At 35.3% G+C, this 12,662-nt stretch overlaps 1 protein-coding gene across 7 annotated transcripts in view; it reads right to left on the reverse strand.

Moving 5' to 3' along the window:
• ZNF654 (zinc finger protein 654) overlaps nucleotides 1-12,662 on the reverse strand; it is a 95,317-nt gene that overhangs the window by 21,892 nt on the left and 60,763 nt on the right. For 3 of the 7 annotated variants that reach the window (XM_058731689.1, XM_058731687.1, XM_058731690.1), the window contains one exon: nucleotides 2,373-2,508. The exons of 1 other annotated variant lie outside the window; for it this stretch is intronic. In XM_058731689.1, coding sequence (XP_058587672.1) covers nucleotides 2,373-2,508 — 136 coding nt within the window. 3 more of the 7 variants (XM_058731694.1, XM_058731693.1, XM_058731692.1) reach the window with 3 other exon arrangements.

Raw genomic sequence — 12,662 nt, forward strand, 5'->3', positions numbered from 1 at the left:
TCAGCCAGGTCACGATCTCGCGGTCTGTGAGTTCGAGCCCCGCGTCAGGCTCTGGGCTGATGGCTCGGAGCCTGGAGCCTGTTTCCGATTCTGTGTCTCCCTCTCTCTCTGCCCCTCCCCCGTTCATGCTCTGTCTCTCTCTGTCCCAAAAATAAATAAAAAACGTTGAAAAAAAAATTAAAAAAAAAAACCACATTGATTTAGATTTATAGAAAAAAGTAACATGAATTAATGAAAATGTTTTATTACTTCTTATCAAAAATTAAGCCAAAAGTAGTACCAAAGAATAATTACTAATTAATATACTTTACACAACTTAAAAACATATAAACACCTTTATCTACCTAAGTTTATTTAGACCTAACAACAACCTATGACAGGTATCATAATACTTCTTTCACAGATCACAAAACTGAGACTCAGAGAGGTCAAATGACTTGCCCAAGGACAAAGAATAAGTGGCAGAGCAGGAACAGGGATCCACATTTCATGATTTCAGATCAAAATGTTTTCATTACTTGTGTATGTTTAATCAGTAGCTTCTAAAATGCCTATGAGTGATGTTTTATTTGGGCTTCAACATGTGCCTTGCAATTCCGTTTACAGCATATGATAAGCAGACAATGATTTATAGAGTTAATGCAAAGATAAACTTCAGACTGGTCTTTATCTTAATGGTCACCAACTAGAGGAGAGTCATCCATATTAATGAGGCTCTAGAGCAGCTTTTCCCAAAGTGAGGTATGCTAGTGGAAGTATGAAAGGAATATATACGTAAGGAGGAGAGAGAGGGAGAGTGAGAGAGAGAGAGAGACATACCGTCAGCCCTTACACCAACCAACAGATTTGTTCTAGCTCCTAGTCAGAGAAGACTAAAAGCCCCCGAAAAGCCCAAGTTTTCTTCTCTATTCTCACTCCTTTTGAAGCTCCTCATCTAGCTTCTGTGCCATCTGACCACATTCCCCAGGCTCCTCATAGTTTTCTTCAGTCTGTCACCCTTGCCTTCCCTATATTGACTCTATATACTTTTCCTCGATGGTACAACTCTTCCTCCTCAGTTCCAACTGCCTCCCTCTTCACTTTTTTACTCCTTTCTGAAACCCTCACATCAAGTTCCAGTCTCCTTTGTATGCCCTGGGTATTTACCACTCTAACACTATGATATATATTGTAGCTCTTTCCTCTAGTCTTATTCTACCTCCTATCTCAGCCCACCACTTTTAACTACTTCTCCTGATCTTCTCTCTTTCGTCATCTTCTCTCCTATCTCTGTCACAGTCCTCCACACTTGTATCTGGAGTTGACTTGCTCTTAAGCTGGAGAAGCATAGCCCCTTCTCCACTCAACTCTACTCAAAACCTACCCCCAACCCTTATGAACCTGAGGCAAATGGAAAGATCCTAACCTGCTCAGCACAATATGTGGTGTGAAGTATCCTCACCAGAACAAGGGTGGGAAGTCTTGTCTTTTCTTTCTGGCCATCTTATAATTGCACTCCATGGGCTCTCTCCATGCTTTCAAATGTTTTCCATGCTTTTTCTGCTTACACTACTGCTGAGTTTACATTCTAAGTTCTGATGATCCAAAATGTTCTGGGGCTCAGGAACAATATGGCAAACAGTTTTTAAAAAGAATTACCTAGAAGTAATTGACAGAGCCTCTTGCCTCAAAAGGAAATTTTGGCCCACAGGAAACACAGTGGATCTATGCTGGAAAGGAGGTGATATCAAAGCATGCAGGTCGTTCAGGGATGAGATAAAACTCAACTTCTACTAATGGATGAAGTTTGGGAAATACTGCTCCAGAGTACTTGGAATTCATTCAACTCGTCACTGATTCACTTACACATTCCTCAGATGGTCACTTGGTTCAGTTAACAAATACTTATATTGAGTACCTACTCTGTACCAGGCACTGGGCTGGGTATAGGATATGCAGTAGTGGTGACAAAAACTGACAAAGAGTTCCAACCCTCAGAGTTTCCTGTATAAGGGAGATTCCATGTGCTTAAGCAGGGTGTTGTTGTTGTTGTTGTTTTTAAGGGTGTTTGTTCCTACTTAACTAGATTTTTAAAATATAACAAATGATGAAAACAAACTCTCTATAAGTAACATCTGGACAGTAAGTGTATTACACTGAATTCCCATTAGAATAAATGGAAAATTACTATACATAAAGGTACCTAGTCTGGTGTCAAAAATCATTCTTGGGCCAGGTTAGTATAACAATTTAAACACACTTCATGTGAAAATACATTACTCTTATTCAGTATTAGAAGATAAAGAAAAATCACTATTACTGCTCTAGTTAGAAATGAAAATTGCGCTTGCTTCTCACAAATGTTGGTTTTGATTTTGAGTCTCCTGAAGTACCTATCTCCTGAGATGCTGGCTGGGCTTTAAGAACAGCTTGCAACACTGGATCTTCCCATGGGCCACCATCTCTAATGATTCGAGTCACCAGTTCCAGATTCACATTTCCATATCTGCGGAGGTGATTCTGGCATTCCTAGGAGAGAAAAATCATTTTGGCTTTGTGAATTTAAAGGGGTTAAAAACTAAACTTGATCATCCTTGTCAATAAAATGACTGATGGTCAATGAGTCAGCTATTAAATTATAAAAGAGAAAGGGTTGCTATAGTAACCTAAGTAGGGTGTCAAAACCCCATCAGTACACAAATAGGCTTTAATGCCAAAGGTTACAGAGTTTCTACATAATTGGACTTAGAAAATCCAATTATAATAGGGATTAAGTGTAACCCAAGGGAAAAACTTAAGGGATGCATCATTTCTAGGAAAAGAACCAGGTTTTAAAACCTAAGGGAAAAACTTACAGGATGCATCATTTCTAGGAAAAGAACCAGGTTGCAAAAATGTAAAACTTAAATGTTCAGTTTATGTGAGGGCTCATAAAGCTTCTGTTAACAATGGCAAGCAAGAACCTGACTATAAGAAAGAGGTAGAAGGGTCCCTGTCCAATGCAGACTGTGGTTGGCAGACACACAGGTCCCCTGCCCTGATCCCAAATGTATATGCCTAGTTGTGATGGAAGGCTAGAAGATGGAAATTCTATTGCATTATTATTCTATTAGCAGATTTGTAGTCTTGGGATAAAGAAATGGCAGGCTGAAGGAATGAATCCAACCTATAATACGAAGACTTTACATTAGTTTTAAGATAAAGATGTACTGATAGGTTGGGCATTAACTGATAATTTGTCTATGTATTTTCTGGGATTTTTTTTAAAGATGTTTGAAATATTTTTAGAGAATCTTTTATCTTAGACTTGTGATTATAATATGAATTATGTAACAAGTTTGTAAACAAAGCTTAATATTTAGGAGAACTTGGTTGACTGAATTTATAAATTTGATTTCTTAGATTTAGGTTTACGAGATTTAATTATTTGATTATGCTTTTTTGATTCATTACATACCTTGGTATTGTTTCTAAAATGTTTCAGGGAATTTAATTTGATAATTAAAAGATTAACTGAAGGCCTAGTGAGGGTATAAATAGATACATTATTTTTTAATGCATACATCGAGCTTACAGCCTTAAGGAAAAAACTAGGCATTGAAATTGGCAATGTTAAAAATTTGAATAAATGGCACATCAATTAAAACACAATAATTGCCAAAATTTATTTCTGTGCTCAAAATATCCTTCAGACATTAAAAACTTAGTAAGTTATAAGCAAAGCTTAAACAATACACCATTACAAATTTTACTTATGATATAAATCATCAGGCTACATGTTCAAAGTGGCAGTAAACACTTTGCTTTTATTTGTCATGTTCTTTCATCATTTGAATGTTCCAAAGTAGTATCTATATGCCACTTTTTATTCCTTGTTAAGATACACAAAAAGAGGTTTTATTTGTTTCATGAAAGAACAAGGCAGTAGAAGAATCAAGTTTCAAGATAATCATTTAGTCAAAGAAGTCAACAGATAATTAAGTCATAACATGAAAATAGGTGTCTTCTAGAAGTTATTTAGAATATTCCCAAATTAAAATGAGCAAGCAAGCAAGCAAGCAAACAAAACTGTATAAATAATGGGCAAGTTACTTAACCTCTCTGTGCTCCTTCAGTTAACTCATCTGCAGAATGGTTACTAAAAACACCTACTTCATAGGATTGTTGTGAGGTTTAAATATACAGTATTGAAAGTGCTTACTTAGTACAGTGCCTGGCACATAGTAAGCACTTAATAAATGTTAGCTATTATATCTTCTAGTATTTTTTAACATTTTGGATAACTATTTTATCTTTGCACACCCAAATGCCTTAGCAGAAAATTAATTTCTACATTTCCATGTGTCAGCATGTTTATATAGCATTCATAAAAACAAGATATAAAGTTTTTTGATCAGCCATGATTTGTTTTAAACACATGGAACATAGTAAAAATCTGTGATAACAGCTTTAAAACAATCATTGACTTCAAACCTAAAGGTGAATTAACTCCTATATTAATCTAGACACACATACTGCTACCCCTAAAATTCAACTACTGTAAGCTGGCTTTGGTTCAATAAAAGTACAAGACATAAGGTGAGCTGGATGCTAGTCCCTGAACCACTGATGAGCTTTAGCTCTGCTGCTGAGCTCTTGGACCACCCATCTTTCTAGCTGTCTCACAATAGGTGAGGTACCAATCACACAGCCCTTAGCATTGTGAGACCCAGAATTGGACTTCGTGAAATCGGTCTATTGCTAATCTCCTAAACATGGCTGAAAAATAAATACTTGGAGGTCTTGTTAAAAAACAGATTCCCAAGCACCAGTTCAAATATACTAAATCAAAATTTCTAGAGGAAAGCGCTGATAAACTGTATATTTAACAACCCCCACCCCAGAGTCAACTCTGACATACTTTCTGATTATACTTTCTACATTGAGTGTGTACTTTTAAATGTTTATGCTAGAAAGTATATACTTGTACTCCTATCAATCCTTCTATTAAAAATTAGTCAATTAGCTTAAGTTCATTTTTCTAAGATAAAAATTGTATGGGAGAGTTTTGTTTTGTGTGTGTGTGTGTGTGTGCACTTATTGAGGCAAATGCACCTTATTTTAGAGACCATTTTCTATGGGAAATGGCTCTGGACAGGAAATAGAGATGTAATGAAGATTTCATTTGGTTTATTTAAAAAGACATGGGATGGAAAAAAAAAAGACATGGGATGAGAGAACAAGTGAGTTTGTAAGTATATTTTGGCTCCTCCTTCCTTAGATAGTATGGTGGCTTTTGTGGATGATACGCAATTCAAAAGCCTCCAAAGCGAAAAAGGAAGCACTTAAGTCACTATAGAATTCACAACTATCTTTCCTATATATGCATATTATATATATTTTTACAATGTTTACTTAATTAAAAATTTGGACCTGTACATTAACCTAATCCTTTATTAAGTCATCTGTCTACTATCATTGATACCCATCACACTGTGCTAAATGTTCCCTCAGAAACTTCCATTCAACCTTGTGTTTTTGCCAAAGGTAGAAAACAAAACCCTCTCCCTCACTTTTCTTTCAGAATCTATTGTGGTGCAAACTTAATGTTTTGTTCCAGAAGAATTTTCTTCCCTGAACTTGTTACCTCATTAGAATTGCCCCCCCCCCAACATGTCTGCAAAGCTGTATATTCAGTGTTCTTGATCTGAACTCCTTAGCAGCTCATCATGAAATGAAATTCTTTTTTTTTTTCCAGAGGATGAAATTCTTAATGACTGAACTTCATATTTAAGGATCTCTGCACTTACCTACCTAACTCATTCAGCTATTCAACATCATGAATCCTCCAGCCTGGTCTCCTCCATGTCTCAAATTCATCATGTACTTTCTTGCTTATGCTTTTCTCATATCACTCACTCTTTTTCTCCTACAACTTCCTACAAACCTATTGAAACCTTCCAGTAAACCAATCTAAATACTTTCCTATCTTTCCATAATCCTGCTTTTCCCTGAGAAGCCTGTACTAGCTACCTCAATCCATAATAAAGTTAATTCCTTCTCCTGCAGTACTGAAAATCAGTACCAGTCAACTCTTCTGATATTTATCATGTAAGAGGGAGCCTTGTGTTATTAAGGGTTGACATCTTACTTCTTAGGTAGTTAAAAGCATGTTCAAACAGAGCCAAGAAAGGAAAGGTATACCAGAAAAGATAAATTCTCAATAATAACTTTTTAATCAGAATTGAGTTTTATGGAAATCCATGTAATCAGAAACATTATGCAGTATTTGTCTTATTTTGAATGCAGCTTCCAGAGCAAAACTGTAGAATACCATATCAAATTCACTCATAAAGCAAGCTATTGTAGCAAATCAAAGCAAAAAATTTTTAAAAGGTCTTCAATGTGGTTAATGTTATAAAAACAGAGCCTTTAAAATACAGTAAAATCTTTACAATACTTTATAGTAAGAGAATGATCATAACTTTTATTATTACACTTCCATTGGTTATCTCATGGCAAAGCATTTCAAAAAGTTGTAAAATTTAAAGTTGTTACGTAGTTTTCTTTTTCAAAAAGATAACATTACACATTTCCTGTTCTTTTCTGTGGTAAGTTCCTAAGGAATATTTACCTAATGTTTTTAAAAAATAAACATTCTGAGTTTGCCCATATAAAGAGGACAGTATAACAATGAAAAAGTTACTGCTTTTCAAAAGAAAGTTATGGAGAAAATCATTTAAAATGAATATTTGGAAGTGTTTACATTCTTGCAGGTTTGCTGTTGCCAAAATCAGTATGTCACTTACAATGTTTGTATTAAAAAACTTAAACTAGAATTTTTTTGTTGAAAAACCTTTCAACTGGAGCATTTTAATGGGCTTTCAGAGTCATATGTTAAAAATGGTTAGTATCAAAACATTGATGTCAGTAACAATAGAAATTTAGTAGTCAAGTTTCAACAACTCTTTGTAATTTGGGTGGAAGGAATTTAAACTCAGTATCACAGTTGAGAAAATTTTTCACCTATGACAACTATTAAAACCAAGTATCAAAGTAAACACCTTAAAATCAGACTATATGACCAAGTGTTAGAATTTTTCAAAAATAAAGCATATTAACTCATACTGCTATCATTAGTTTTTACACTGTTAAAACATTGTTTTACTTTCATTTTTTTAAATGTTTTTTATGTTTCATAATGTATATAGTATTAGCACATATCCATAAATAATACATATATATGTACTGAGAATATTCTTTTTTTAAAAAAAACCTAGATGGTTGTGCTATCAGAAGTCTGGACATTCCTGATTTTAGGTATTATTTGTTTTTACATTTGTGTTTGGAATCAAATATAAAACTGTCTCCTTTTTTTTTTTTTTTTTAACTCACTGGCTTCTACTGATCCTAATATCATGTCAGTTTTCTTTCTTATGTGATGTGTTTCTGCCTGTTATTTTTACTGTTTACACTCTAGTCTAGGCCTTCATCTGCTATCACTTAGATAACCACATTAGTTTCTTCTTTCTGTCTCTGCTATGCAAGTCTTTAGGAGGTCTCAGAATGTTAGATAACAAAGCATTTAGATAGTAGTGTAAGGGCTCCTAGTTGGCTCAGTTGGTGGAGCTGCAGCTCTTGTATCTCAGGGTTGTGAGTTTGAGCCCCATGTTGGGTGTAAAGATTACTTAAAAATAAAATGTTTAAAAAAAAAACAAAACAGAAAGTTTATACATAAACATTTCTTTAGGGGCTCCTGGCTCTCAGTTGGTGGACCATATAACTCTGGATCTTGGGGTCGTGAGGTCAGGACCCACATTGGGTAGAAAGATTACTTTAATAAATAAAACCTAAAAAAAAAAAAAAATTTAGGGGCACCTGGGTGGCTCAGTCAGTTAAGCAGCCGACTTCAGCTCAGGTCATATCTCACGGCTGGTGAGTTTGAGCTCCACATCAGGCTCTGTGCTGACGGCTCAGGGCCTGGTGCCTGGTTCTGATTCTGTGTCTCCCTCTCTCTGCCCCTCCCCCATTCTCTCTCTCTCTCTCTCTCTCTCTCTCTCTCTCTCTCTCTGTCTCTCTCTCTCTCTCCTTCAAAAATAAATAAACATTAAAAAAAAATATTAGGGGTGCCTGGGTGGCTGAATTGGTTAAGCGTCTGACTTCAGCTCAGGTCATGATCTCACCATTTGTTGAGTTCGAGCCCCATCAGGCTCTGTGCTATCAGTACAGAGCCCACTTCAGATCCCCTGCGCCCATTCTCTACTTCTTCTCCACTCACATTCTATCTCTTGAAAATAAACATTAAAATTTTTTTTTAACTTCAGACTATTGTTTTGACATATACATTACTGCAAACACATGATTATATCTATTCATACTGGTTGAGAGTAATACTTAGGCCCTTGTTCTACTTCTATAAACCTCGACTCCACAGGAGCTTAATTTTCTGACCTGTAAAATAAGGGATTATTGGATCAACAATTTCCAGGGTGGCTCCCAATCTCAAAATTATAAAAATGCATTAATGCCTATAAATTACATATATTTGATTTTTAAAAATAACTACAATCATGTACTTAGTGAACTATTTAAGATATCCCATTTGGGACTTTGGAAAAAAAATGAATATTTAAGTGTAAGTAATTGTTCCCTGTTTAACAGACATGATTACATTTTTATACATTTAAAAAATCTTAAGTAATGAATATAAATGTGACTTAAATTAGCAATCAAAGTTTTAGCCGAAGTGGAAGCCAATCATAAGTACAGAAAACCATCAACTGCGGCATAACCAAATTTCAGAATTGGTAATTGCCAAGTTAATGAAAGCATGACCCTATTATTAACATTTTTAAATCATAAATGAAATAATATGGCCAACAGAGAAGTACTATTGTTACTGTTTTACCCTGTAAGACAGAGACCCTGAAGCAGAATTAAGGTGTATGCAAGGTTTACTGGAGTATAGGTTCCCACATAAAGAAATAAATATAAAATCTGATATAGCAGAGAGAACAAAGAGTTAGTCAAGAGAACAGGTCACAGTACCAGCAATACTACAAATTGAGCGAGTTAATCTCCAATAAATATTATTGAATAGATGAATGAATGTATCTCTCTGGTCCTCTCTGGTCCTTAATGACCTTCATAGTTTTTCTTTACAACTAAATTTTCTATGATCTAATATTTTATCTGGGAAAACAAACTACTTCAAGCATTAAGATGCTGATAATTCTAGTTATTATGTATTAAGACACTACAGAATCATCTTTCAGTGATAAGTGAATGCCTCAATGACCCTGATGTGCTTTTAGAGATACTTTCAAAGTGTTAATCTTACTGATTTTGAAGGCACTTACATGCCTGGTCCTGAAAACACAAAATTGCAAAGATGCTCGAATATAAGATCTTTGTTAGAGCTGGATACTATGGTGTGAACAACTATCACTGAACAATGTTTAGTACCCACTTTTTGAGATGACTGTTGGTTCAGTGTGTCAGGGTAAACTGGCCTTTCCTGACATATGATGCTGACAGCCCTATCTTTTGGAGGCTTGCTTTTGGTCCCCTGAGCTTAACTGTCTCATTTATTTATTATATATTTTATGCCTGAAATAACTCTGGGTCTTGTATCTATGCAAAGTGATTATAGAACTTCAATAGTTGAGGTAAAGTGTTTCCTTCTCAGATTATTAAAAACAAAAAATACACAGAGAAAGTGAAATATTTCTGAGGTGGTAATATACAAGATTTATTAATCTTAGTAGTAACAGTTTCAAAAATATAATGAAAAACTATCAAAGCTTTACCCATTTAAACACAAGGTTAATCTAAGGAATATAATTTTTAAAAATTATTTCAAAATCTGAAACTTTAATTTTAATATCAATCTCTTTCATTCCAGTGCTAAGTATGTGGCATACTTGTCAAGTATGTTTCTTTCATAGACAGTGAAATCTTTCCCCCATCCCTTTCAATTCTCTTTTTTCTACACATTGTCAAAATAGAATCAACAAGTAAATATTTGATGGTTTCATCCCATGAATGCATTTGTTGATCTGTTCCCCATATCACTGTATATTAGTAACCAATGGACCAGGAGGTAAATTTCAGAAAATACACTTCATTGTTCCTTGTTTTTAGAGCTCAGCAATGATGATACATCTCTAATAGGGATTCTTTTTTTTTTTTTTTTTTTTTTTTTTTTTTTTTTAACGTTTATTTTTGAGACAAAGAGAGACAGAGCATGAACGGGGGAGGGTCAGAGAGAGGGAGACACAGAACCTGAAACAGGCTCCAGGCTCTGAGCTGTCAGCACAGCTGACAGCTCGAACTCATGGACTGTGAGATCATGACCTGAGCCGAAGTCGGCTGCTTAACTGACTGAGCCACCCAGGCGCCCCTCTAAGAGGGATTCTTTAAAAAAAAAAAAAGGAAAAAAGAAAAAAAAATTGTCTATGGACTTATTTAGCCTTCATTTGTGTTGGCACACATATCAGTACTAGGGTCTAGTAACTACTAAGTGTTGGAGACACAAGACTGAAAGTAGTCTCTGCCTACGAGATCTAACAGCCTAGCTGGAGAGGCAGATAGAATTCAGAGGTACTGGTGTTTCGGTACACAGTGAAAAAGCTGGTGGGGGGTGGGAGGTGGGCAGGGAGTCCTATGTAGTCAAAATGTAGTTGAACAGAGACAGGAGAGGAATTCTATTAGAAAAGAAAAAAATAAGGACACACAATTTTGAAACTGCCCCTCAAAATGTCTTGCTCTTAAGTTGACATGATCATAGTCTTTAAAGCCTCTTAACCAGCACTACAAAGGTGGTTTTGAATACTAAGATTAGTACTTTGCCAAATTAAGTCTTTGGGCAACTTATTCCAAGTAGTCTAGGAAGGGAATATAGTCCAAAAGGTTTTAGGACAAAGTCAGTGGTTGGTTCTAAACTTCATAGTAGCTAAAAATAAAACCTGGGAGCTATGCTGGTTTATAATGCCAACGAATATACATACTCTGACTTCTTAGGAGAGATCAACACTTGCCCCAATGAAACAGGATAGACATAACTCCTCTCTAGTGGCTGGTGCTTTTACTTTTGATTCTTATTGTTCTTCTCTTTCAACACTATTGCAGTAAGATAGCTTTGGGCCTCTTCTTGTTTGGGAGGTTGTATCCCCTACCTCCTCCCATCTGCTTCCCCTAGTTACCCAAAGAAGGACAAGTAAATTAAAAATGGGTAGAGTCTCAGGAAAGAAAGCTTAACTAAGGCTCACTTCTATTCTGAACAAAAAAAGATCTTTATGACTTATACATTGACCCCAAGGGATGAGGATAGTTTTCACTGAGGTCAGGTCAGCCTTACTAAAACACATGCCGAGCTCTAGAAGTAGGGCTTTTATTGGTCGGCATTTGCTGATTACTCCAGGGTCTTTTTTTTTTTTTTTTTTTCCCCTAAATTGGGGCGGGGGGAGCTTTATAACATCTATTTTTCTCTTGATTTATAAAAGTAATACATACTTTTTAAAATATTTTTTTAAGTTTATTTTTATTTGAGAGAGAGATAGAGAACAAGCAGGGGTGGGGCAGAGAGACAGAATCCCAAGCAGGCTCTGCACTGCCAGCACAGAGCCTGATGTGGGGCTCGAACCAACAAACAAACTGCAAGATCGTAACATGAGCAGAAGTCAACTGTCAGATGCTTAATGTAGTGAGCCACCCAGGCACCCCAAAGTAATACATATTCTTGGTTAAAAAAAATATATGTAGACCCACCAATCTAACCATCATTGGGCATTAGTACTTGGATATTCCAAAGATATTTGAAACTCTGTCTAGAATGGAACTTATCTTCTTTCTATATCCTGTTCTTCTGCCTATAACCACTGCCCACTTAGTGAATGGCACTACTCTATGTGGTTAGTTCAGCTTAGATGCCCAAGAATATACCTGATTCTTCTCTAGCTTCTTTACCTCCATCCAATCAATACCATAATCCGAGATTTTTGTTCCAGATCATTGTATCTGTGCTTTTATTTTCTTTTTCCAGAATCATTTCTAACATTAATAGAATTTTCATTATAGCCACATTAGCAAGTCTACTAATTTTTACTTGTTTCCTCACGTCAGTCCTATTTTTCAATTTTATAACAACTCTATTTGTAAGTTCTTTATTTTGACCATTTCTAAATCAGTGGCATACTTTTTTTTTTTTTTTTTTTTTTTTTAAGACTTGTATTTGTTTTGTTCTGCAAGCATTTGGACTATTTCTTTCTGTTGCTCTCTCTCATAAACTATAGAGCTTGGCAGGTGTATTATTAAATAGTATTTTTTACCTTGAAAAACTCCAGAGACATTATTTATTCTGGTATTTGTTACAGTGGAGAAATTCATTGCTGGCCTGTTTTTTGGGTTTTTTTTTTTTTCCTTTGTGGGAATCCTGTTTTACATGAGTCCTGCATTTGTAGGAACTTCCCTTTATCCTAAAAATTGAAGACTATAATAAGATATGGCTGCATGTAACTATGAATTGGAAATACATTTTTAGAGATCTGTTTCTTTCACTGATTTGTTTTTTTTCTGGGGCTAATCTGTTGCTGATCACCTTCACTATACTTTTAATTTAGTAGTTTCATCTCCATACAATATCTTACCTCCATACATTCTCTAGGATGGTCCCTTCTTTACAATTTCACTTCCAGTTTCATGGA

The sequence above is a fragment of the Neofelis nebulosa genome, chromosome 5 (assembly GCF_028018385.1).
Source record: "Neofelis nebulosa isolate mNeoNeb1 chromosome 5, mNeoNeb1.pri, whole genome shotgun sequence".
Classification (NCBI taxonomy): domain Eukaryota; kingdom Metazoa; phylum Chordata; class Mammalia; order Carnivora; family Felidae; genus Neofelis; species Neofelis nebulosa.